This window comes from Drosophila navojoa, chromosome 5, assembly GCF_054131105.1.
Source record: "Drosophila navojoa isolate 15081-1374.11 chromosome 5, UAZ_NAV_1.0, whole genome shotgun sequence".
In the NCBI taxonomy this organism is placed as follows: domain Eukaryota; kingdom Metazoa; phylum Arthropoda; class Insecta; order Diptera; family Drosophilidae; genus Drosophila; species Drosophila navojoa.
In genome coordinates, this window is record NC_142893.1 from 25,440,263 (window position 1) to 25,466,082 (window position 25,820).

General features: G+C 45.7%; 5 protein-coding genes across 7 annotated transcripts in view; 3 read left to right on the forward strand and 2 right to left on the reverse strand.

Annotated features, from left to right (window-relative positions):
• Positions 1–183: 183 nt before the first annotated feature.
• On the reverse strand, positions 184–8,783 carry MESR4 (misexpression suppressor of ras 4). 2 transcript variants are annotated; one of them, XM_089261063.1, is made up of 4 exons: positions 8,107–8,783; positions 7,618–7,660; positions 4,951–7,542; positions 184–4,884 (listed from the first exon to the last, which is right to left on the reverse strand). In XM_089261063.1, exons 3-4 carry the CDS (start codon positions 7,523–7,525, stop codon positions 290–292), a joined length of 7,170 nt encoding a protein of 2,389 aa, XP_089117189.1. In that variant the 5' UTR covers positions 7,526–7,542; positions 7,618–7,660; positions 8,107–8,783; the 3' UTR covers positions 184–289. The 2 variants fall into 2 exon arrangements, with proteins under 2 accessions (XP_089117189.1, XP_089117188.1); XM_089261062.1 differs by having other exon boundaries at positions 184–4,890.
• Positions 8,784–8,791: 8 nt separating this feature from the next.
• On the forward strand, positions 8,792–10,035 carry RpL18A (ribosomal protein L18A). Its single transcript, XM_018104969.2, has 2 exons — positions 8,792–8,961; positions 9,388–10,035. The coding sequence occupies exons 1-2, from the start codon at positions 8,944–8,946 to the stop codon at positions 9,901–9,903; spliced, it is 534 nt and encodes a 177-aa protein (XP_017960458.1). The 5' UTR covers positions 8,792–8,943; the 3' UTR covers positions 9,904–10,035.
• Positions 10,036–10,339: 304 nt separating this feature from the next.
• Positions 10,340–25,820, forward strand: part of Diap2 (Death-associated inhibitor of apoptosis 2) — an 84,757-nt gene continuing 69,276 nt past the window's right edge. The window contains exons 1-3 of the mRNA XM_089261104.1: positions 10,340–10,883; positions 10,939–11,947; positions 12,010–12,651. Of these exons, the coding sequence (XP_089117230.1) occupies positions 10,479–10,883; positions 10,939–11,947; positions 12,010–12,098 (1,503 nt within the window). The 5' untranslated portion in view covers positions 10,340–10,478 and the 3' untranslated portion in view covers positions 12,099–12,651. The remainder of the gene's footprint in view (positions 10,884–10,938; positions 11,948–12,009; positions 12,652–25,820) is intronic.
• LOC108653990 (EEF1A lysine methyltransferase 2) lies at positions 12,898–13,649 on the reverse strand. The gene has a single exon (XM_018104966.3). The coding sequence runs from the start codon at positions 13,570–13,572 to the stop codon at positions 12,919–12,921; it is 654 nt and encodes a 217-aa protein (XP_017960455.1). The 5' UTR covers positions 13,573–13,649; the 3' UTR covers positions 12,898–12,918.
• On the forward strand, positions 13,983–24,467 carry bdg (sodium-dependent transporter bedraggled). Of its 2 annotated transcripts, none has more exons than XM_018104958.3 (8): positions 13,983–14,183; positions 17,451–18,271; positions 18,905–20,178; positions 20,252–20,419; positions 22,200–22,479; positions 22,545–23,329; positions 23,395–23,630; positions 23,879–24,467. In XM_018104958.3, exons 2-8 carry the CDS (start codon positions 17,512–17,514, stop codon positions 24,432–24,434), a joined length of 4,059 nt encoding a protein of 1,352 aa, XP_017960447.1. In that variant the 5' UTR covers positions 13,983–14,183; positions 17,451–17,511; the 3' UTR covers positions 24,435–24,467. The 2 variants fall into 2 exon arrangements, with proteins under 2 accessions (XP_017960447.1, XP_017960448.1); XM_018104959.3 differs by having other exon boundaries at positions 20,255–20,419.

Genomic DNA, 25,820 nt, shown 5'->3' on the forward strand with positions numbered 1-25,820 from the left:
CATACATATATTTATGCGCATATAAAGTTACATCGATATATTCCATAATATTATCTATCTTCCCTTAGCGTTGAATTTAGTTGTATATTATTTTTATAATTTTTATTTATCTTTTTCCCACTTTTTTCCGCAGTTCCGGAGACAACGAATAGTAGTTTTTTAACATTTAATAAGCGTAATCCATTCTGTTGTGGGTGTTGTTGCTGTTAATAAGGGTTTATTATATGCGTTACTTATCATCTTTTTAGCTTAGCCTAGATTCTAAAACTATTTACAAAGCTATGCAAAATTACGTGGGCTTAGCACCCGAATAGATACAACCGGAGTGCTTGGGTCGGCACTCGGCACAGAACCATTTGCCCTGTGGGGCGACCATGATGCCAACGCATTCAAAGTGGAACCACTCGATGAGGCAGTTGTCGCCATCGCAGGCAATCATCTCGGAGACCTCGTCGTAGGGGCAGCGACAATAGCAGTACACCGATTCACCTTCACGAGCCAATCGAGCTCCGGCCGGTGGACGAATGGGATAACGAATGTTGTTCGCCTTGAAGTACTGCAGCGTGCTAAAGTCCGGATTGGGGAGCAGTGCTGGCGGTATGGGCTGATTGAAAGCAGTCGTTGCGGGCGGTAATGGTGGAAGTGGTGCCGGCAGCGGCGCAGGCAGCATGGACGTCGGTGCCGCGAGTGTTGGCAGCACGCTGGTCACGTTGATGTCTCCACTCTCATCCTCGTCGGAGCTGCTGTCGCTACTGTCGCTGGCCGCAGCGCTGGCGGGCAGCAGGGCCGGTCGTATCTTTAGCGTGGGTATTGGCGGCAGCTGTGGCTGCAGTTGCTCCGCCTTGGCTGGTGGTGCCACCATCTGCTGCTTGGCGCGTTTGGCGCCACGTCTGGCACTGCCGGAGACAGCTCCGCCGGGTGCAGCACGTCTGTTCCGCTTGCGCGTGTTGCCATTGCTGTGCAAATGCGAATTCCGCTGCGGCGACTTATGGTGTGGAGGATGATAATGATGTGCCTGATGGTGATGATGCTCCCCATGATTATTGCGACTACGCTGCTGCTTTGGAGGCGTTGGCAAGTCCTCCTTGGCCCAGGTCAGCTGTGGGGGCGGCTGCGGTTTAATCAGCTGCATGCCCACCTGCAGAGGTGGCGCCAGGACACTGCTCATGTTCTCATCATCACTCGTATAGCCATAGAATTTGTTCGGACGCCTTGTGCGCTTCGACCGCTTGAGCTGTCCATCGGCATCGGAGCAGCTGCTTCCCTCGCTCATACGCGGCTGCCAGCTGGGCCGATGCGTAAGGGGCGTCAATGGAGGCTCGGGCAAAAGGTGTTGCTGGTGGTGCGGTAGCAGGTGCGGTAGCAAGTGTGGCTGGTGGTGCGGCAGCAGTGGTGTGACCACAGCTTCTGCAGCACTGGACGATGCCAGGCCCTGAGGCAGCAGCTGCTGCGGCTCCGAGGTGATCGTTAGTCTGGCTTGATTCATCGATTTACATGTGGATTTGCGCTCGCGTTTTTTCTTCTTGTTCTTGACCACACGCTCCCGCTTCTCCGCAAAGGCAGAGGCCTCCTCAGGCAGCGAGGGCGTCGACGGGCGACTGTTCTCAACTATGTCATAGTTGCCGTTGCTGTCGTGTAGTTTCGCTGGTTTATTCTCCGACAGCAGCGCCAAGCGCTTTTGCGACAATACGTGGCTTGTCATCTTCTGAGGATGTGCATCGTAGAACTCTTCGTCAGTATCGGAGACGGACGTCTCGAAGTCGGATTCATTGTAGATTGGTGACTTGGGCGTTGGCACCACTGTACGCTCCTCCTCCTCATTATTGCTAGTCACATTTACAAACTCCTCGCTCTTGCTGGATTCCTGCGGCCGCTCCGCCGTCTTCTTCGGCACCTTCTTGGAGCTCTTTTTGGATGATTGCGATTCGTTGTCGGAATCATCATCGCTGGAGCTGCTGCCGCTGGAGCTGCAACTGCAATTCGAGCCACACGAACAGCTCGAGCTGTCTGAGTCCGAGCTACTAGAACTACTAGAGGTTTCGCTATCGCTGGACGCATTGCCTGTCTTCACCTTGTCGGACGTGACCTTCGGCGGCTTCTCGGGCGAGGGCGCTGGCGTGGGTGGGGGAGTGCGGCGCATTTTGCAGTAATCATGATCGGAGCAGGCCACGTGAAGCTTAGCGGGACGCCGCTGCTCTGCAGTTGGCTCAACATCCACATCTATGGCGTCTGCTTCCTTTTTGTCCACTGAAGAATGCTGATTCTGCAGTAAATTCTTCCATATGTCTAGTACTTCTTGCGGCTCTGAAGTTTCACGTGATGACTCCTCTATCTTGGGCTCTTCTTTTGCAGATGATTCCATTTCTTCCTTTGGGCTCTGGAGTGTGTCCATCTGATTTTGTTTCGGCTCTATCTCTGTCTTGATAGAATCCATATTCGCCTCTTGCTCTTCGTTGTCGCTGTCAGATGACGGCGACAGCATAACCCGGGGCATGTTCAGATCGTCCACAGATGCACACATTGGCAAAGAGCCATGGGTATTGGATTCAAGCGGCTTGGTCGGGCTGCGCCCTCCATCCGAAACACTGTCATCGCTGCTATCCGACTCAGACAGATTTGGCGCTATCAAGTTGAGGTCCTCCAGCGAGGCCTTGTTTCGCTTTGCCTTCTTCTGACGCTTGCGCGGCGTCTGCTCCTGCTGTCCTTCCAGCTGCTGCGCTGGCTGCGGAGATTTATCTTTTTGATTGGCTGCCGGCATTGCATCTGCTTCATCTGCTGTGTCCGACTTGGGCGAGGAAGATTGCACGCATTCGACATTTAGCTGCACATTTTTTTTATCAAATTCAAACTGATCGGTGTCCAATGCACGTTGATCTTCCTGCTCCATCTTGGGTATCTGACTGCAGCACAGAGCATCGTCGTCGCCTACGTCGGCGTCACGTACAGCCGACAGCTGCTTAACCTCATGATACGCCGCATGCTTCAGCAACAGCTTCCGCGAGACAAACTTCTCCTCACAGTGCTCCTCCGTGCAGGGATATCGAAAGTCGCCCACATGCTGGCGTTTGTGCACCTCCAGGTAGATGGCTTTGCTGAATGTAAACTGGCATTGCTCACACGTGAACTGAGTGGCAGGCACACAGAAATGGTAGACATGACGCCAGCGCTTCTGTAGGCATCGCTTGCAGCTGATGCTCTCTGTGCCGTGCTTCCAGAATAAATGTTTCGATATGTCCTGCTTGTTGCGATACGCAATCCCACAGCGATAGCAGAGGTGCAAAAGCTTGTGCTTCCACACGTGCGCCGAGAGCTTGGCCTGCGTGTGGCAATCCTCTAGGCAGATATCACAGGCGTGGTGCTGCTTGCGCAAGTGAACCATGAGCCGGAACGCGGACGCCAACGGCGCCGTATCGCACAGACAGCAGCGGAACTGCGTATCAATAGCAGTGCTCAAAGTGCGACCCGGGCATATGTGGCACAGCAGTTCGCTGTAGCTGTAGAAGTTCAGGCGGCACATGGAGCACGAGATGTTCGCCTTTATGTGCAGCCGCCGATTGTGCGTGTAGAGCTCCTTGTGTGTGGCCGTCACGTAGCGGCACTGGAAGCACTCATAGACGCGCTCATTGAAGGGCTGGGCGAAACGCCCGTCCTCCAAGCTGCAACAGCTTATGGAATTCATGTAATGATCGCTCTCCAGGCTTGGTAAAAAGCTTTTTAGCTTGGCCACAATTGTCTGCGGCTGCAGCTCCTCGGCTGTGATGCTGTCCACAGTAGCGGTAAATCGATGCACGCCAATCAGATGCAACACCAGCTGCTTGACGTTGACGGCAATGCGACGCGCGTGATTGCAGTAGAGGCAATATGGATAGAAGGCCTTTAGGCACAAACGGATGAAGTCTACCATTTCGAATTTGTCCAAGGGTCTGTCCAACTGTAGATCCACTGTCTGCGTGTCTTCGCCGGCAACCTGGATGCCGTCTGCGGGCACCGGAAGACCTGCGGGGCTGCCCAGACGCTCAGATTCAGGCGCGACTGGCTGCTGATGCTCCGACTGTTGTTCCAATTGAGGTGATTGCTGTGGTTCGTTTAAACTATCATCGAGATCCATGCACTCGCTTCCCAGGGTATTGCGGCGCTCAAGCGGACGCACTGGTGAATTCTTTGCTGGCGCAGCCTGCAGGTCAACCTCCACTTGCTCTCTTGGCACATGCGTCGTTTCGTCTATGTGATTGTGATTATGGGGTGAGGCGGGGGGCGTCAGAGACCAGCGACCACGCTGCTGCTTTGCCTCAGTTGGTAGCTGCTCCTGCTGCTCTTGCTGTTTCTGTTGCTCCAGCTCGCGCTGCAGCTGCAGCTGTTGCTGGTCTTGTAGTTCTTGCTGCTTTTGTAGTTGCTGGTGCTGTCTTTGTTGCTGTTGCTGTTCTTGCAGCTCCTTTTTCGCCACAATCAGGGCCATTGTGCGCTCAATGTCAAGTTTTGTGCGCTCGAATTCCGCCAGAACACGAGGCAGTTTCAGAGAAGGCGAGTCCTCATCGTCGTCCTCCAGCTCGTTTAACGATACATCGGCAGGTACGGGCGCTGTCTCCTGAAACATAGACGCCGTCTCGGTGGCCGTTTCGGTGTCCTCCGACAACGAGGACACTGGGTGTAATTGTTGCTGCTGCTGCACTGCATCCACAGTGAGCAATGGCACTGCAGTGCTCTCGCCATCGCCCGTTGCCGTTTCTGCTGATGAGGGCAACTCGTCATTGTCCTCCTCCTCGGTGTCTGTGCTGCTTAGCTCCGCATCCACGGACTTCTGAAACTCTTTGGGCACTCGCAACATCATCTTCGGCACCACCAGCTTGGGTGGGGGATCTTCTTGAGGCGCATCTGCAATGGGCGCTGGAACTGTTGAAATAATTGGATCATTATTGAAATTCTTATACAAAAGATTAAAGTTCGGCTTACTGTTGTGATCTGTTACTGTCGTCGGCTGTGCCGGCATTTGAAGCAGTTGCGCGTCAATCTCCACCCCATTCGACGGCTGCTCCTGCTGCTGTTTGTTTGCTTTTAGATGTTCCCCGGGCGGCTTGGCCGCCGACTTAGACTTGGCGGTTCTATGTTTTCGTCGCCTCGCTGTCTTCTTGCAATTGTTTCTGATATTGTTAATGCTTCTGCCATTGCGACATCCATTGATATGTCCTCCTTTCTGACCGCACAACGCACACGGCTTCATCAGCTTGGCGCAATCGTGATCCTCGAAGCGGCTTCCGCGCTCAAAGCTCGCTTGGCAATTGCAGCAGACCAAAAAGCGAGCACGGTCCTCCTGAGTCTGTAGCCTCTGCCACGCTTCGACACTCGCAAAGTGCCTCTGATCCATGTCATGCTTGTTCTCTAGATGCAGGGACAGTTTCTCTACGCTGGCGAACACGTGCGAGCAGTAGAGACAAATGTAGCGTTGATGCACCTCCCGCATGTGCAGAAAAAAGTTCCAGCATTGATGCACAGTGCTGCAGCGTGCGCAGCGAAAGAAACGCTCCTTCTTTATGGGGGGCGCAGGAGTGAGCGCCGTATTGCCCAGAGTCATAGATGCCGATGCTGCTATAGGTGATCCTGCTGGTGGCAAAGTTGTATCCGGCTGTGATTGGCATTGCACTGAATGCACGTTTAATTGCTGTAAGTTCTTAAGCTTACTTGCATTGCACTGCGTGAGCTCGTTGCAAATTATTGCCGGCGACTGCAAACGCTGCAATAGCAGGGAAGACGACTGCTGCTGCTGGGGCTCTTCTGCTATGCACAGATGCTTGCTGTTGCTATAGCCGTTGTCGTCCCCGTCACTTTTGCTGTTGCTGCAGCTGCGCCTGCGCCTGCGCAACATTTCCCGATCCTGCACCGACTCCTCCAGTTGCGGCTGCTGTTTGTTCTGCTGCTCGCTCTCGGGCTGATCTATGACCAATTGCTGTGATGCGGAGCTGTCGGAACTGCTGGTGCTGTTTCTCCTGGTCAGTTGGTGCTGCACCTCCTCCTCCTGTTCCTGCTGAAGCGGCTCTTCATTCTCATTTGCTATCACAGATTGTTGCAGTGTAATCTGAGCTTGCTCTTCATGCCGCTCTGCTTCCTCTGCCAACTTCGATTCCGCGACGGTTACATGTGCCCCATTTATTTTTACTTTAGGCAGCACTTTAATTGCTTGTCTTTCCTTCATCAGATAATCTCTTTGTTGAAACTCTGGCTTCATCAGGACGTCATCTGCAACTGTACGGCAACCATAAATTTCATCTACGATGTTCTCCGACTCTACCTCAACATCTTCATCCTCGGAATCAGATTCGATTTTAATTATTTCCATGAGAAATTCACGCTCAGGTTTAGGCAATCCCGGAGTGCTTTCCTCAATTTTAATTTCAGAATCAAAGTCTTGTGAGGATTCATCATCATCAGGTATGCTGGCGGGGGAAAGATCATTGATTTTATAGACAGGTAGTGTTGTAGCCTTAGCAGGTGGAGTCATTTCCCTATAAACTTCATCAATTTTATATACTGGTGAAGATGCCTCGTCCACTTTCTTCTCCTCTGTATCTTCCTTTTCATTTTGGAATCCTCCATCTCCTTCTCCTTCTGCGTAGTCTACTGCATCTCGATTTTCTATTTTAATATTTTCGGAGATTTTTAACGCAGTAGTTGATGATGAGCACCTCTCCTCCTCCTGCACCCTGACAGGGGAAGTTGAGGCTTCCTCAGTCACTTTCACCTTATGTGTACAATTATCTTCTGTCGGAGTCTGCCTAAGTAATGAGATTTCTTCAACATCACATGGAGAATTCTCAGCAAGCATTTTAATCACAGGCGGCGAAAGGGCTTCTTCATCCGGCGTAACTGATGGTAGTGGGTTTGTATCCTCAAATTTTACTTGATCTATTAAAGATAACTCATTAATCGAAGAAGTTGCAGATTTCACTCCAGTATCCGACGAGTCCATTGCTCCTAACTCCCCAGTCAGTTGGTCAACTTGTTGGTCTGGGGAGCTATTTGGCTTATCCGAGAAGCAGGATGCGCAATCATCGTTGACATTGACCACGAGTATAGGACTCGTCTGTTCGACTTTTATGTCCATAAGAGATTTTGTGGCATCCAGTGATGTGGACGGCATATCTTTAAAATCGTCACTCTCAGCAGTTCTTCTGCTCACTAGACATTCTACTTTCAGACCACTTTCATATGGTCGCTCAATCGACTCGTTTAATCTGTTGGCCATTAAAAATGCACTCTGTGTCGTCTCTTGCAGACCTGCTGGCTCCTCCGACTCTTCAGTGTCTCGACCATTCTCTTGAGGTCTATGCCGAGCAAGCTGCTCGACTGCAATTTTTAGGTTCAGCTTTCGTGAAGAGGTATTCCTTTTCTTCTCTTCCAGGTAGTACAGATTGGTGATCTCTTCTGATGTGTCATCCTCTTCGCTGGCTGCCAGTGTCGTTTCCGTCTCGACCACATGGAGCTCATTGTTAGGCCTGCTCTTTGTTTGTTGCTGTTCCAAAGTTTCCATCATCTTTTTGCATTTATGCACTGCCATGGAAGTAATACCAAAAACAAAAATGAGCAAAGTTATCGATGCAACCTAATCGATTAATTTATATTTACCTTTGCATGCCGTACAGCGTCGTGGTTACTGTATTGGGTATCGCTTCTTGAGATACTGAAGGAAAACAAAGTAAACGCAAATGAGTGAAGTTTTATTACATGCAGACATATTTCTTGCTAAATTGCTGTGATAGCACGGATGGTGATAAAAACAGAATGAAGAAAATGAGAGAAGTTAAAAGAGAAGCCGAAAAATTAAAATACTTTCAATTCATTACGACTTTTGCGGATGCTTTGCCAGCCCTGGTGCCAAAGGAAATGCGCACACAAAGAAACGCGAATAATTGAAAATACCAAAATAAATTGCGCAAAATATGCTGCTGAGGAGAAAAGAGCAGGAAAAAATCAAAAGCACAACTTCTTGTATTGTCTAAAAATAAATCTGCAACTTTAACTTTAAATGTTATGCGCAAAGCAAATACAAGAATAGAAAATAAAACAAAGACTCGTGCAATCACAACAAATAGCATATCTGTAAGCATTATACACGCGTCTCTCTTACCTGCTCACAGCAGCAGCTACCGGGGCGGACACGCAGCAGTATTTACGCGCGCAAACAAATATACACAGAGCGAGAGAGAGAGAGAAGAGTCACCACAACCGACGGCACGGACGCTCGCTGCACAACTGAGGAAGGCACGGCTATGGAGCGCCCAGCGGAGCGGCGACCGCGCGTTTTTTTTTTTTTCTTGACAAGAACAACACCCCTTGCCCTGCGCTTTTCCCATCTACACGTTCCACTTGTGTGTGGATTGGCCAGACGTTAGCCTCCGCGCTTATACAATTTATGCTTTATATTCTAATGTATTTGCGCATTTGGCTACGTAATATGTGGCGAAAAACACGCGATTTAATTTCACAACGAAGCGTATTTGCTTACCGCACACCAATTTTGTTGGGCTTGCATTAAATTGTGAATATAGGAAATTTTTTCGCACGTCTCATTGCGCTGTGCATTTTTTGGTCACCCTTGATGGGCTTTATACTTTAAGCTCACTCTGTTTGATTCAATGGTTTCGGCCATTTGTAATTGGCTGGCATTCACTAACAGTATTGTATACAATTTGTATATTTACTATTTCGGTTGCTGAAATAATGCGAGAAAAGCTAAATTCTTGCAATTTTATCGACGTTCGCATCCACTGAACACGCGCAGAAGCCTAGCGATGCGTAATCAGACGATAACAGATAAGCACGCTGTGGTGACTGTCCAAAAGCAACACTAACCAGCAGCGTCCCAAAGCAACGCTGCGCAAATTTTTTGGGTTCAGTGTAAATTGGACTTTGACATCTCTTTCCGTTTCCTTTTTCGCGTGAGCCGTCATCATGAGAGCCAAGGGATTGGTTAGTATTTAAAAAGAATAAACAAAAACCAGTGAAAATTGGTCTAAAATAGTGTGCAACAAGCTGGCAAACATAGCGGAAAATCAGTGTAATTGATAAACTGTAAAAATGGGAAATAATGCGCAAGAAAAACAATCAGCTACTGGAATGCAGTACTATGGACAATGTGGTTGTCATGCTTTTATATTTTCTTTTATAGTTATATTTGACTAATAATAATAAAGGAAATAAAAGTATTTTGTGATGTACTACTATTCAAAATTAAATTAGGAGTTGGTTATTAAAGACTTACGCATAACCTGTATGACAAAAATTTCAGTCCACGCGCCTCTTTGTGTGTGTGTGTCTGGACCGTATGTTTGCCGCCTTTGTTTACATGAAAATATATTAAAATCTTAATTCATTAACAACTTTTTTTACTTACAGTTGAAGGAATACGAGGTTGTTGGCCGTAAGTTGCCCAGCGAGAAGGAGCCACAGACGCCTCTGTATAAAATGCGTATCTTCGCTCCCGACAACATTGTCGCCAAATCCCGTTTCTGGTATTTTCTGCGACAGCTGAAGAAGTTCAAGAAAACCACAGGCGAAATCGTCTCCCTGAAGCAGGTATACGAAACGTCGCCAATCAAGATCAAAAATTTCGGCATCTGGCTGCGCTACGATTCGCGTTCGGGCACACACAACATGTACCGCGAGTACCGTGATTTGACCGTTGGTGGTGCCGTCACACAGTGCTACCGTGACATGGGCGCTCGTCATCGTGCTCGCGCCCACTCCATTCAAATCATCAAGGTGGAGTCTATTCCAGCCTCGAAGACGCGTCGTGTGCATGTCAAGCAGTTCCACGACTCTAAGATCAAGTTCCCGCTGGTGCAACGTGTTCACCACAAGGGCAACAGGAAACTGTTCTCGTACAGAAAGCCAAGGACCTATTTCCAGTAAAAAGTGGAGTACCCCGAGATCAACTGGAATGGACGCACTACGTGCGTTTACCACTTGGTTTTCACGATTTTAAGGAGCAAGTCTTTCTAGGTGATTCTTTCAATAAAATGAGTACGTTGAAGAGTAAAATAATTTGTGTATTCATGTATTCATAAGTGAAAACATTTGTATTTTTGATGGGAGGGAGGAGAATGTGAATATGATGTAAATATATTAATGTATAAAACAAAAATGACTGCGAAACATATGTTAAGCGGGCAGTGTGACCAAGTCTAAAAACCGCAGTAAACAGTGTTCGGTTAATGAATTCTTTACAATTTATTTTACTCAGTAGTATTAGTTAAATATATTTTGATTATATTTTAAATAGATTTTTGGTCATAAAAGAATTGTAATTATTTGACTACAGGGTGACTCGAGTGCTTATGTCATTTCCTCGGTTGGCTAGCGCGACACGGTCACACTGGCTCGGAATCAATAAACTATTTTCGCAGCTGCGTTTCAGTTTTTTTGTTCATTTATTCAACTATAGATCGCAATTTAAATCATTGCATAAAACGCACACATTCGTAAACATGACCGAACGTCGGTTGGAATTGGAGAGCGAACGAGTCAGGACGTTTGCCCAATGGCCAACCAATGCGCCAGTTCAGGTCGACGACTTGGTGAAGAATGGGTTCTTTGCTACGGGCAACTGGCTGGAAGTGGAATGCAACTTCTGTCACATGCGCATCGACCACTGGGAATATGGCGATCAGGTAGCCGATAGACATCGCTCCGCCTCGCCCATTTGCTCGATGGTCTTGGCCCCCAATCACTGTGGCAATGTGCCCATAGAATCCGGGGTAACTGCTAGAGATCAAGGAAGCGACTCGGAAGGCAACAGCGTCGTTGATGGCGGCACAGGGCAGCGAGGACAATGCGCCTATCCAGATCTGCTAATAGAAGCAAATCGACTCGAAACCTTCAAGGATTGGCCAGTTTGTACCCACTAATTATGTTAGAAGAATTGGCCATTAACTCAAATTCTTTCAGAATCCAAATATCACACCACAGGCCTTGGCGAAAGCAGGCTTCTATTATCTAAAGCAATCGGATCACGTGAGATGTGTGTGGTGCAAAGGCGTCATTGCCAAGTGGGAGAAGAACGACAATGCCTTTGACGAGCACAAACGCTTCTTTCCCAACTGTCCGCGAGTTCAGATGGGACCGCTAATCGAGTTCGGTGGCAAGGATCTGGAGGAACTGGGCATACAGCCCACAACGACGCCTCAGCGTCCACAATTCTCGTGCATCGAGGCGCGTCTACGCACCTTTGCCAACTGGCCCATTGCGAATATACAGCCTGCTGAGGCGCTGGCCCAGGCGGGCCTATATTATCAGAAGATCGATGACCAGGTGCGGTGCTTTCATTGCAACATTGGCTTGCGCAGCTGGCAGAAGGAAGACGAGCCGTGGCACGAGCACGCCAAATGGTCGCCCAAGTGCCAGTTCGTGCTGCTCGCCAAGGGGCCCCAATATGTGCGGCAGGTGCGCGAATCAGCGACAGCATCCCCCACAGCGGCCACAGCGCCAGAGCTACCAACCAGCATTGGCAGCGCCATGTTGGCGGCTCCGGCCTGTACGGCTCTGGCTTTGGGCATCGATGTGGGCGTAGTGCGGAGCGCCATTGCCAGAAAGTTATCAAATTCGGGCTGTGCCTACGACACGCTGGACGATTTGCTGCATGCCATATTCGATGACGCGGGTGGCTCTGGCGCTGCGTTGGAGGTGACTGAGCCGACGGCCTCAACACCAGCTAGCGCTGGCTGCACAGCCACAACGAGCAAAGCGGCACCTGTGGAGCCAGTCAAGCCACAGGCTGTTGATGCAGTCGCCACCGCTGCTGCAGCTGCAATAACTCCTGCTGGAGTAGTCACCACGTCCAATCCCAATGGCAATTTGTCCCTGGAGGAGGAGAACCGACAGCTAAGGGATGCGCGCCTTTGCAAAGTGTGTCTGGACGAGGAGGTTGGCGTGGTATTCCTGCCGTGTGGACATTTGGGTGAGTGGCACAATTCTGATCTTCTTCATACAGTTGCTAACGCTTCTCTCGCTTTCCTCCAGCGACCTGCAATCAATGCGCTCCTAGCGTGGCGAATTGTCCAATGTGTCGTGCGGAAATCAAAGGATTTGTGCGCACCTTCCTCTCCTGAATGTCACCTGCATATCTCTAATGGAAAGACCTTAGCATAATTAATGTCTACGATGTACTTGTACCGCCTAGGCAACTGAGCAACTGAAGAAGGGCGGTGGTGGGCGTGCCTGTCAGTTGTTTTATAGTTTGTCTAACAGATAGCTAACGCACTTTAAAATGTTTCTGACTGTGCCGTGTGCCGAATGTGTAAGTGTATTATCAGTTTTTTGTTTGTTCTTAAAATACTGAATTAATGGTTTACCATTTTTAAATATCCTCATGAATTACATGAACGGTATGTTGTTATATATTTATGCCTTTTTACTATATTTTAAATTTGTGAATTGAATTGAACAGGCAAAATCTATTTGTTACATATAGGTATATCAAATCGTTAACTCCCAGTTAGCTAGTTTAAATATATTTATCATGCACCGCTTTGACTCCATCTGTTAGAGTATTTTAAGAAGGCGCAAAATGTTTATATCTTGTTATTAATAATCTTGATGGGCCAATTACCTTTTGCTATCCACAAAAACCAAATGATATGATTAATAAATATATATATAAATGTTATAAAGGTATTTATTATTACGGGCACTATCAGTATAATCGATAAGTTTTTACTATTGATTGTTAGATATTTAAAATAGGTCGATTTCATTATAAATAGTTTGTTTTTTGATTGGAGTTGATTATTTAAAAGTATGTACTACTTTTTAAATAACCACATTTGATGAAAACGTAAAACACATTTTGGATATATGTACATTCTAATAAAAAATCGATGTGCCATTAATAAGTAGTCGAAATTTATAAATTTGCTTTTCGATCGCCATTTAATTTGATTTCTTTTTAAACACTATAGAGGTCACTACATTGCCCACCTTGCCGCCGAATTTGAAAGTGGGCGTGGGTATAGTGCATTTCTTGACAAAGAGATGTTTAAAACTGTGCAGTAACTCGTCCTCCGTCCAGTTGCAGGAGGTGATGATGAAGAGACTTTGATCATCCTGCAGCAACTTCGAAACTGTGGATAAATAGTTGTTACGTTTCTCCTTGGGGTCATCGGGGCACAAACTGACAGCATCGTAAGTGCCCTTATCATGAATGATGCTGTACGTGCCCAGAGCCAGAGATTCACTTTGGGTTAAGTCCGCCACTTTGTAGTTTATGTCTAAGGCTTGGTCCTTGGCTATGCCCATGGCCAGCTCGATTGCCATTGGGGAGTAGTCAACTCCCGTTAACCGTGCGAAGCCTTCGTTGGCTAGGGCGATCAGAAACATGCCATTGCCGCAGCCCAAGTCAAGGACACGTGCTGTTTTCTTGTTGATATTTTCCTGTTTCAAGAGCCAGTCGACAATTCGTTGTTGAGAGTCTTCGTCAAACCAAATTTCACCCACATCGCCATGGTTTTTGTAGTTTTTAATTTCTCGTGCATAGCTGGTCTCCCAGTATTCCCTTGTGCCTAATTCAGACCCCTCCAATTCCATTTTAATGTATTATTTTAGTCGTTAAACAGCTGTGTATCTACTTAGCATGTTGTTCTAATGTTATTAACAGCGACACATGTTATCGTTTCGGAATCGATGTATTATTTAACTTTGAAGGTGTATCGATCTACCGTTTCAAATTAAAAATGATTCGCCAGGACATCAATATATCAGAATTATGAATTATTTTGTAATATATTTTAGCACTGATCGGGCTTTGTATATAACGAAAACTTTGGAAATTTAATATTTACCGCATAAAATTGAAGTTTTATTGTTATCGATAAATAACAGTTTTAGAGTAATTGCACAGTAACGTAACATAATTTCTAAAAAACTTAGCTTTGCTACGAGCGCTTGCACTAAAAATGTTATTATCTGTCATATGGCTGTTATATTTGTTAGTGAAACTCGTCAGTCGACTGTTTCTAGATGAAGCGGACGTGTATCGCGCGTTCCGATCTTGGAATGTATCTATAAAGAAAGAACTGCTCACAATAATTATTATACCGGGCTCCACAATACCGCAAAAGATTGTGACAGATAATTTTAGAAAAAAGAGAAAAACTTGATTCAAGATACCAAATACGCGCGTTCGTCTGAGTTTATGTGTGAGTATTACATTATACACACATTTATGTGAGTGTGTGCATTATGCTAACTGCTAAGTATGCGAGCGCGAGCGAGATAGTGAGAGTTAGAGTGCAACATTGTGATTGTGTGGCAAGAAGAAGAAGAAGCGGCGGCAGCAACGCCAACGTACTCCCCTTTCCATTGTATCTGTATGTGTGCGGTTGGTGGTGCCTGTTACTCTTGATATGTTTCGTAAATTGATGCCACGAAAAAATCTTTACAAAATATACTGTCCAAAATTTTTGTTTCGAAACAAAAAATACACACATACTAGCAAGTCACGTAAATCCTATCAGCGTAGAAATATATGTACATATACATGTGTATTGTGTGTCTCCGTGTGCGTGTGTGTTATATATATTGTATACAACTCTTTCCTAACTGAGGATCCACCATCGTCTGGTATCGAGTTAATTTTCAATGCTGAATATTGGTGTCATGCCTTAGGTGGCGCTATCCCTTATGTATGACCAATACACAAGGTATTCCCCCAAAAATTGCAAAACTCGTGCCCACAATTATGAGGAAAAAACATCAGCTCAGCAAATTTGCTTTTGTTGTGTTTTTTAGGTTGCCATAAGAACAGTTATAATATTTCGTACAACTGGGACGCGCTTAGCGCTCGCGTGTGTGTGCGCGTTCGTATTAGTTTTGTTTAGTAAAAAGTATTTTGAGCACCAATTCCCGTTATAAAGTCGACATATGTATGTATTCCGCGTTCCCACGTAGTAAATATTAACATTTGAATATATGTACGTATGAAATTATTGTGTTTTGTGAGTGTGTGCTTTTGCGTTTTTCTGTTTCTTTCTCTATTGCTTAGCAATTGCCGCACAATGCCTTCGACCCGGCGCATTACTAGAATATGGATCTTAATTGCAATTGCAATACGCAAAAGTAAATACTGCCAGCGCCGCTACTCTATTACTCATGCATTCAGTTGATGCTTCCTCTTTCTATCTATGTCTATCTCCATCTCTTCTTATTTATCTTCCTGCTGTGTTTGTTGTCTATAAAAAGAAAATTGCACAAAAAACTGTGCAAAGTAGACATTTTGTTGTACGCCAACACATGAATGATGTGTTAAACAGTGTTAATAATATGCGGGATTTTGATGGTACAGCAGCCATATCAAGTGTTGATTAAGATGCTAAAAAAATAGCTAGATATCATTTAGCTAAAAAATGGTAAAACAGAAGGAATGTATGTGTATATATTTTTCATTTGAATTTTATTTAATGTATGATTGAGAAGAGTTCGTTCATATTTCTAGCAGCTAGAATATTCAAATAAATAGATTACAATTTGTAGAAAAATATAAGAATGAAATTTTGAGAAAATAGTTATAGTTATATTTAGCTATAAAAAGCCAAAGTGCTGCATCAGCATCATGATTGGAATTGCCGCGTGTTTGCACTCTATCTCTCTCGCTCGCTCTCTTTGTTGTTTTGCTTGCTTGCTTGTGTGTGTGCACTAATCGCTATTTCTTAACCTGTTGATTAACTAGTTTTGTTTGATTTTTGCTGAATGTCAATTTCATTGTAAATTGCAAGTGGCGGTGGCATTTTTGCAACACTAACAAAACAGACAACAAAATATATACAATAAAAAACGTGTTGCAGTTGCTGCTTGGGGTGTTTACTATTTTCGCATGAAGGTCATGTGCCTCCGTAATCGCCTCTCCTCTGGTCTGCTGTTAACGTATTTCGTGTGGCAGCACTAATTGCTTATTGCTTGTTTACTTTTACTTCGACAATTCGGTATTCGGTATATTCGCATGTGCATTCGAAACGGGAGCGAAATTTAACGGTAGCTGGTCTATCTCAAGGGGGAAAGGATTGACAGTGTTTAAGTCGCGTACGGCAGAGAGCTGGCAGGGAGGCAGAGGAGATAGACGACTGCAGATCTGTGTGTGAATTTGCGATCAATGACATCTGGTCGCTAAATAATGTGACCTCAAGAGTCGTCAATTAATATATAGCTGCTGGTTGATTCTATTATTCTAAAGGCCCACTGTATGCATTTTTGAGTGCTAACAGCTGAGATCTCGGTGCTCTTTTTACGGCCATACTGGCTTGAGTGCTCAAACTTTATGGCCACACTGACAGCGACAAAAACTTTAGAGGTCACGGCTATATTCGAAATAAACTGAAACGGCAAGAAAACCAGACTTGAAACTCTTGTATTTGTGGTTTCTGCCGCTGCTGCTATGAGAAGACATTTACTTTAATCGAGGTAACGTGCCAACGATCGCGATCTCGCTGCTCTAGACAGGCAGCTTTATGAGTGTATGTACTGTGCATACATACATATATACGTGCATAGATTTTGGTAGACATACCACTCCCTTTCAGTTACAATCAGTATCGAGAAACACACACATACCGTGAATAAAGAGTTATTAACGGAAGTACATTCACCTGATCAGTTGAATGAACACGCGCAGCGCTGCTTTATTTTACTTCTACTTTTTATTTATTTTTCTCTCGTATTTTTCGCTTTTGCTATTTACGGCTGTCACATTTTATGGACAGCTGTTTGTTGTTCGCTACCTGTCGCTAAGATCCACTCACGTGCAAAGGTATCATGACTGTGGGAAGCACACGCTTGTTCGCATTTGATTGCACTTGCCATCTGGCAAAGTGAGCTCTTTAACTTTAAAGCAGCCAATCGTTTTTTCAAGTGTTATACATACTTGAACTTGTGCTGCGCATGTTATGCAGAAGTTACAAGTTGCAATTGCAGTCATAACTTGCTCTTATTTAATTTTTTTTTTTTTGTTTTTTTTTTTTTTTTTTTTTTTTTTTTTTGGAGTTTCCTTAATTTGTTTGTTTTTGTTCATGCATCAGCTTTTTCGGAATTAAATTACTAATTTCAAAAAAAAATCCTGACCTGTGTTAATAGGTTTTGGTATTTTTCGAGTGAGCCGCTATTTCAGCGTTAATCGTGACTGTTATTCCATTGCTGCTCATCTCTAATAGAACTTGCAAAACCTGACCTGCCACAATTGATTATTAAGCAGCGCTACGGCTCACAACCGACATTTCGAAGACTTTTATAAAAGAATTGAATATTTGTAAAGCATTCAATGTTGTCCTGTACTGCTATGCGATCACTGCTGTTATTAACTTTAGAGTTATAATATTTCACTGTTATTCCACTCACTCTCATCGCTAGAACTTATCTAAGCCTAGTTGCAGCAATTTGGCACTGAACAACACTGCATCTGCTTGGTTTATTTACAGAACTTTAGCAATCGCATTGCAGCACTGACCCAAAGAACAGCTGAACGGCAATGCGAACAATATGAACGGCAAAGAAGCAGCAGGCCGGGAATTCAAGCGCAATTCAAACGCCTACGCAAGCCTGCCCGCAACAACAACTAAAGTGAAACGTAAACAGCAGCAACAACAACGACAAAAGCCGCTTCAAGAGCCAGAAAGATATGGATTATCGCACAGTTTATCCAGCGAATCGATAAAACAGGCGTGCGACTATTACGATGATGAGCCAAGCGATGAGGATCTAATTGAGGTACAGCAAACGCCCCAGAGCTTCCATCAACAACAGCAGCAGCATCCGCATCCAATTAGCTTTAATATGCCGCTGTCTGTAGACAACGAACGAGATGCATTCTGTGACGTAAACCAGGAACCACCCTTGAGCACGCCCATCAAACAGTCAACCGTTGTGCCGGATGAGGCGCTAAGTGTGCTTAATGAGCTGGATGCCATACTCGATGTGCACGGCGCATCTCAGCTCAATGACAGCTGTAAGTCCACCTGCGATACACCATCCTCCGATGACGACAAGGTCGAGGACTACCTCATGGATCTGGACAACTACCTGGAGGAGCTGGACAAAGAAGATCCGCTAGCCATTGCTACTGGCCAGCCAAGCTTGCCCTACGAACCCGCACGCACACGTACTCTGTCCCTGAGTCGTAAACGCAAACAGCAGAAGCCTTCGTCAGGGGATGCGTATCCAGTCGTGGATGCAGAATTTCAGCGTGGGCACCAAATGAGGAAAACCTTCAGCTGTGGCCTAACGCCCACAAGCCCAAAAGGTAAATATCAAAGACCGCGTACTAACTCAGCTACTAACTCAGCTATTCCCATTGAAAATGGGAAATCAGGGTATAATGGTTTTGTGAAATGGTAATTAACAGGCAGAAGGAATCGTCGCAGACCCCATAAAGTATATATATTCTTGATCAGGGCGACGAGCTGAGTTGATTTAGCCCTGTCCGTCTGTCTGTCCGTCCGTCCGTCCTTATGTAGGTACGCTTCGATCTCAGAAGATATAAGAGCTAGAGACTCAAATTTTTTGACTAGGTCCGTGTATATCACGCGCATATCGAGCTTATCACTAAAAATAACTGCTCTTGATATTTAATTATCGATTAAAATCGTTATCGAAAGCTAGTTATTTAATTATACCTCCTACACCTTTAATTCTTCCAAATTTTAAATGTATACTTATGTCTATTTTATATAATTTCGGTTTTTGTTGTAATTTAAGTAATTAAATGTGGTTACACCAGTTAGAAGTGAGCTATTTTTCCATGTAATTATCAGAATAAGTCGAGAATTCGAGCAGTTGGCAGTTGGTTGCGAACGTCTAAGTTAACCCTTAGAATTACCTCATATTCCTGAACGTGACGATGCTGACGAAAAAACCTCATTTTCTGGTTTTGCAGGTGGCGCGAATGCATCCCTTGAAGCGGGTGCCATTGGTGTTGGGCAGGTGGACGTGTGGAGAAGGCAATCGATGCGCCGCGCCATGGGCAGTGCTGAGGAATCCAAATCTGAAGGATTGGTCGAGAAGGAGCAGGAGGAGGAGCAAATCGAGCAGGAGACGTATTCGAGGGCGTTGCTTGTGCAGCTCCCCGACTGCGAGCCAAGTACCGCCAACGAGATGCGACGCAGCTTCTCACATGGCAACTGCCAGCAGGGACAGGAAATGCTAACCGAGACGCAGATCTTTAACAATCTGCTGCAGAACGAGCAGCGCACGGCGCGCGCTGTCAGCGAACAGCTAGACCAGCGACCGCGGCAATACGGACGACGGTTCGAAGGGCATCCGTCCATGAGTCCGGCACGTGGCATTGGCATTGGAGTTGGACTTGTCGCCTCGCCACTCAGTCGTCCGCAAAGTGCGCCCGCGCAAACGCAGCAAGCAACCGAGACGCTGGAGAGGCCCACCCATGCCATGATGTCGACTCTCTGCTCAGACCTAAGCTCAGCGCGCTCCTCGCGCATACCCAGCCCCGTCTCGCTAGTGAGCAGCAGCAGTAGCGGCAGCAGCGATAGCTCCACGGTCAGTACGGCGGCCGACCAGGATCAACTGGAGCTGGCGCAGACGCAGAGAACGATGTGCAGCGGCAGCAGTGGAGCCGGCAGCACAACCCCACTGGAGCCGCAGCAGCTGCACGAGAAATGTGGCTTCAATAGCCAATGGCCGCACGCAGCGAGTCGCACGCTCGCCCTGATTGGCTGTACCCTGGGCGTGTTTAATCTCTGCCGCTTTGCAGTGCTCACCATTAACTACGGCGGGAACTTTCTCCTGCAGTTTCTGATGCTGTCCATCATATTTGGCATACCTTTGTTCTGGTTGCAGATGTGCTTGGGTGCCAAGATCAAAGCGGGTCCCGTTTCCATGTGGAGGATAAGTCCCATCTGCTCTGGCGTAGGCATTGCTTTGACCATGGTCCAGTGCTTCCTGGCCATCTACTCCACTGTCGCGGTTGCCTGGATCCTCGTCTACCTGCGCGACGTTTTTCCCTCGCCCATGTACGCGCACAACGTATATCGGTGGCAAAAGCAGCCGTTTCCCTACCACTACGACGCCCTCAACGATACGGGCAATCTGACCAATACGGTGGCTGAGTACTTCAATATCGTGGTGCTTCAGCGCCTGCACTTGGCTAAGCATCCGGATGTGGGCGGCATGCGATTCCATGTTAATGATCGGGTAGGTGCACGTTTGTGAAGCACTTTTTGTATCCAGTCCCAATCGTAATCGACTACCGATCTCTTTCCTTCAGCAGCTGGCGGCCTGCTTGGTCCTCATCTGGGCAGCCGTCTTTCTAATACTCTGCAAGGGCCTCAAGTCCTTGGGCAAGCTGACCTACCTAATCAACACAATACCGTTCCTGGCTCTGATCGCTGTTACTGGCAAATTTTTCAGCATTGTGGATCCAGCAAGCCTACAGGTGTGTCCACTGTTCTTCCATGTGAGAAGGCAGACAATGTAAAGCAAAATGTGAGCCAACAGCCGATTAACTGACGGGAAAATTTGTGCTGAGACAAGGAATAGATCTATAAGATCTTTGTGGTAGAATACCATCTTCATCGTTCAATTTGCCACGTTTATTTATTTATTTATTTATTTGTATGTTTTGGGTTTCGACAAATCAATAGAAGGCAGCTGTATCTGTAGAGACTTGAAAGTCTGAACGCATACTCCGATTTATAAAGTATTAAAATTCCCGATTCGCCCATTAGGGGCGTGGCAAATCAGAAAATGCTTTTTCTGATATGCCAGAAATATTAGTTGAAGAGAAATATTAGACAGCTGATTTTTCAAATTGAGCTTTATATTGGACACTATTGATGCTAGACTCCTCAAATTTGGTATATATAATCGGGCTGACCTCCCAACACGAAAAAACTTTGGCGGATATATACCCGCCCATAGCGGGCGTGGCAAACCGACCTCTCCTAACATATAATAACTAGAAGTTTCAAATTTGGATATCGATTCCAAAACAAAAACAAGAACTAACATAACAGCCGGGCGTTTTCGGCTGCAGAATACTCATTCAATCCGAATTTTGCAGACAGGTTACCGTTACCTTGTTCTATTAACTGAAATGAAACAGTAGGGGTGACAAATCGAGAAAAACTGAATTTTCTACAACATTAGAGCAAAACTTAGCCACTAAATTGCTGATGAGGCGAATGAGTATTCCGAAGTCGGTAACGCCCGACTGTAACGTTCTTACTTGTTACTATTCGAGTTCCGATTTGCCACGATTTTAGTAGTAACTTAAATGCCAAATTTTGCTTTGAAATTTTAGAATTCATCTTTGCCCGAGTGTGATCTATAAATTTGCTACTTTTATACCATGAACCCATTGAAAATCGGACATCAGGGTAAAATGTTTTTGTGAAAAAGTGTGTACCAGGCAAAAGGAAGCATCGCAGATCAGCACGACCAGCTGAGTCGATATAGCCCTTTCCGTCTGTCCGTATGAACGTCGAAATATCAGAATATATAAGAGCTAGAGAGCTGAAATTTTGCATGCGTACTCGTGTATACATATATAGAGATATCAGATAGATATGTATATATAAAAATATATGAATACGAAAATGTTGTAATTTACAGATTCCCTCGCCCTCAATTTGTAAAAAAAACGTATTTAAGAGACTTACCAGAGACTTGAGCTTCGGAATGTACATACATTTGAACCTTATGATTACGTTCTGAAAGTTTCATTAGGATTGTCCATCTACAAGGGAAATTATTCAACAAGTAAATTCTCATAATGTGGCCCACACTGCAGCGCAGTCGCTGCTTACTGCGCAGTTAGTAAAGCGTGTGCTGATCCGTGCGTGTAGATGCATGTGCATGTATGTGTGCATAAGGGAAAAAGAGAATGATTAGAATATCAGATTTGAGGGTTTAGGGTATCTTCTAGTCGAGCAGTCTCGTTAATATTTTCTTAATCTTGAGCTTTCAACTATATATTGTATAGCACTTGAAATAACAGTGGTTTTTCGACACATTATCAGACGATATATATTTAAAATTTCAATAACGGCGGAAAAGTTAATGTGAGTATAGATAACATGGCCGAGACATTTCATTTGCGTAAGGTCATATTATATTTTGGGAGCAACATGCAATGAACTAAAGCGGCTAATATAGACTTACAAATATAGCTGTACATATACATATTTTCATATATACATATTTTCCGGTTTTAGAACGTTTTTGCAGCAAGTGATTTTGATGACTTTCTGGTAAATTCAAATACATGGACAGCGGCCACGCAGGAGACGTTTCTGACGTGGGGTCTGCTGGGCGCCTCGGTGATAGCCATCACAAGTCGCACCCACGCGAATGCCAGCAAGGCGACACTGCGACGCGATGCAATACTCCTCGTGCTGCTCACGCTGCTCGGTTTGAGTCTCGTGGCGCTTCTGGCGATGTGTTGTGAGCAGATTCTGCGGCAACACGGCTACATTTATGTGCCTGGCTCGTTTGGTATGTTGAAAGATGCATCTATTGAAAATAAAAAGTGTTGGCTAATCGTTTCGTTCCGTTCGCAGAGACTCCGGATTCGTATACTTCCGTGTATTCGCTGCAGGCGCACCCAAATCCGCAGTTACTGTCCTATCCGCGTTCGTTGGTGCCGCACTACTCCTCGTTTTTGGGCGAGACCTATCGAAGGAACAAGACCATATTGCACATAGAGAGTGGCTTTCAGGCACTGCGCTTCATTACGGAGCTGTTGCCTGCCGTTCTATCGCTGGCTAGCGATGCTGTCTCCTGGGTCTGGGCCGCGGTTGCCTTTGGCTTGTTCGCGGGCTTTGGTCTGGCGCAGCTGTGCGTCATGTGGAAGCCCATTTCGAGTGCACTGGGCAACTCGACGAGCTCCGTGCTGCTTAGTTGCGTGACTGGGATGCTGCTGAGCATACCGTTTGCCACAGAAATGGGAATCTCCATATTGTATTATGTGGACTTCCTGCTTGGCGGGTCTTGGTTCATACCCATCATTTGGGCAGCGCAAATATTTGGCGTGTTCCTCATACGCGGCCGCCCCTACAATGGCGACGATCTGGTCAACGACTTGCGCATGTGCGGCTCCATGTCGGCATTCCTGGCGCTCTCCTGGAATGTGCTGCTGCCGATTGGCCTAATCACTCTCTCGGTGATTGACTACAAAGCCTCGTTGTCCAACCAGTTCTATTACTGGCGCGGCAAGTCCTACTTCAGCTACTGGAGCCGGAAAATGGGTAGCCTCATACAAATTGGCATTGTGCTCATTATTCCCGTCACAGCCATTGTGCAGATCTACCGCTACTTGACCAACGGTCCTCCAGATATACTCGAGGTGGGTCAATTTGGTTTCAGCTCAATGTCATGTCTCTTTTAACTCTTGCACTCCCTCGTCCTTAGCGCATTCAACACCTATATCGTCCGCCCGCGGAGGGTGATACGTTGCGCCGCCCCTCCGCTCGCCAGCGGTCAGCCTTGGAGCGGCAAAATGCCTCCACCCAGCAGCAGGATAGTGCTCAACATGATGCACAAAATGATGCGCCACCCAAGTACACGCCACCGCCATCCTACACTACAGCCACGGGAGCTCGGTTGGCCAAAATGTTGCGTCAGAGCATCAGACGCAGTGTGCGAAGGTAAGGATTTAGAAACGTATTTTAATAATGATGCAAAGTTGTCGGCATATCCACGATAAGCATGAGCTCGATAGGTTTACTCAGTACTACTACTTTCATAATCTGCATATATAAATATACAATATTAAGTTTATGAAGTTTTGACTTAGTTCAATATATTAACTTAATCTCAGAACCAAGATTTGTATTTATATTTATACATTTCTTGAAAATTATAAAATCATCTTTTGTTCTCTTATCCTTTTCAGAGTCCTCGGCGATTCATCTAGTCGCACACGTCCAATACTTTCCTTGGATACCGAGACACCCTCGCCCGTCGCACCGCCAGATTATTTGACAATATTAACGAATCCTTCTGGCTCCGGGGTTACCGTTGCTGCTCCCGCCGATGGCAACAGCAGTCCGGAGTTTATTGAGATAGGCCAGCGTCCAAGTGGCTATGCTCAGCGATCACAGTCGCTGGGTCGTAAAATCCACAGGGCTTCCGTGTCTGCTTCGGCTTCGTCGGCGGCCACACTGGAGCGTGGTAACAGCAGTCATTCTCTTCAACGCCCCTATACAGCCGAGGATGTGGTTACCATATTGCGTTCCTCGGTGCGGCATCGACCGCAGTCCCGGCAAATTACTGGCGCGTCGGCCACAACGCTGCCTCGTCCACCTGCTATGTCCACGCACCTGGAGGATGCATCGTTTCGTTCGATTGAAAATCTGGTTCTCAATGCAGAGCCGCCGGACCAAACGCCCGGGGTTGACGTTGGCGTGGGCCATGCGGAACAACATAATAATAATACATCTGTGATCTAATGACTAATATATATCATATCGTATCATGTCGAACCGTACCGTACCGTAAAGTACATATACTATTTACATACGTATAGACTATTCTACTGAGAATCACATATCTGCTTGCTTTCTTAGACTGGATTAGCGCTAGTTCAATACGAATTATAATTTGTAGCTATGTCGAATAATTATCTAATAATAAAAACTAGTATTTGACGACAACAACAAACAATAATAACAAACGAAAAAAGAATTTATTTTCTTAAATCAATCAGAATTTGTGTTGAAATACTCAGTAAGAGAGGGGGAACAGGTCTAATCAAAACGATTGTCAAAACTGGTAACAAAATTATATAGAATAAATATTGACTGATTTGGGATTCCAAATCAATTATGAACAAGTAAGAAAGCTCTAGTCGAGACTGCTCGACTACGAGATCCCCTGAACCCTTCGAGCAACTGATATTTCAATAATAATTCGCACATACACACGCACACACACACACACACACACACACACGCATACAAACAAAGACACGCACACACACACACACACGTATATACATTGAGCTTGGGTTGCGCTGCAGAGTTGGCGATATTATGAGAACTTATTTGTGGAATAATTTAATTTTTAGACGTACGATCGTAATGAAACTTTCAGAACGTAATCATGATGTATAAATGTATGTGTATACCGAAGCTCAAGTCTCTAGTATTTGATATGCGACTTCTACAAAGATGATGGTGAGGGGGTGAATTTGGGGGTGGGGGGTAAATTTTAACAAAAACCGAAATTGTATAAAATACATCTTTATATACATTTTAAATTTGGAGACTCTAGCTTGAAAGATGTAGGAGACATAATTTTTTAAGTGATCTTCGATAAGGTTTTTTATCGATAAAAAAGTATCGGAATGAGTTATCGTTTTTTAGTGATAAACTCGATATGCGCGCGATATATACGGACATTTTAAAAAAAAGTTGAGGTCTCTAGCTCTTATATCTTCTGAGATCGACGCGTTCATACATACGGACAGACGGACGGACGGACGGACGGACGGACGGACGGACAGACAGACAGACGGACAGGGCCAAATCGACTCAGCTCGTCGTGCTGATCAAGAATATATATACTTTGTGGGGTCTGCCACGCCTCCTTCTGCCTGTTACATACATTTCAACAAAACCATTATACCCTGATTTCCCATTTTCAATGGGTTCAGGGTATAAAAATTACGGTTCTTATACCCTGAACCCGTTGAAAATGAGAAATCAGGTCATAATGGTTTTGTGAAAATGGCAGAAGGTGTGATAAACCCAGAAAGTGGGTCAGGGCGACGAGGTGACTGTTTCAACGCATTGTTGGCTGTAATTTTGGTATCAATTCCCTGTTGAAGCTTATAG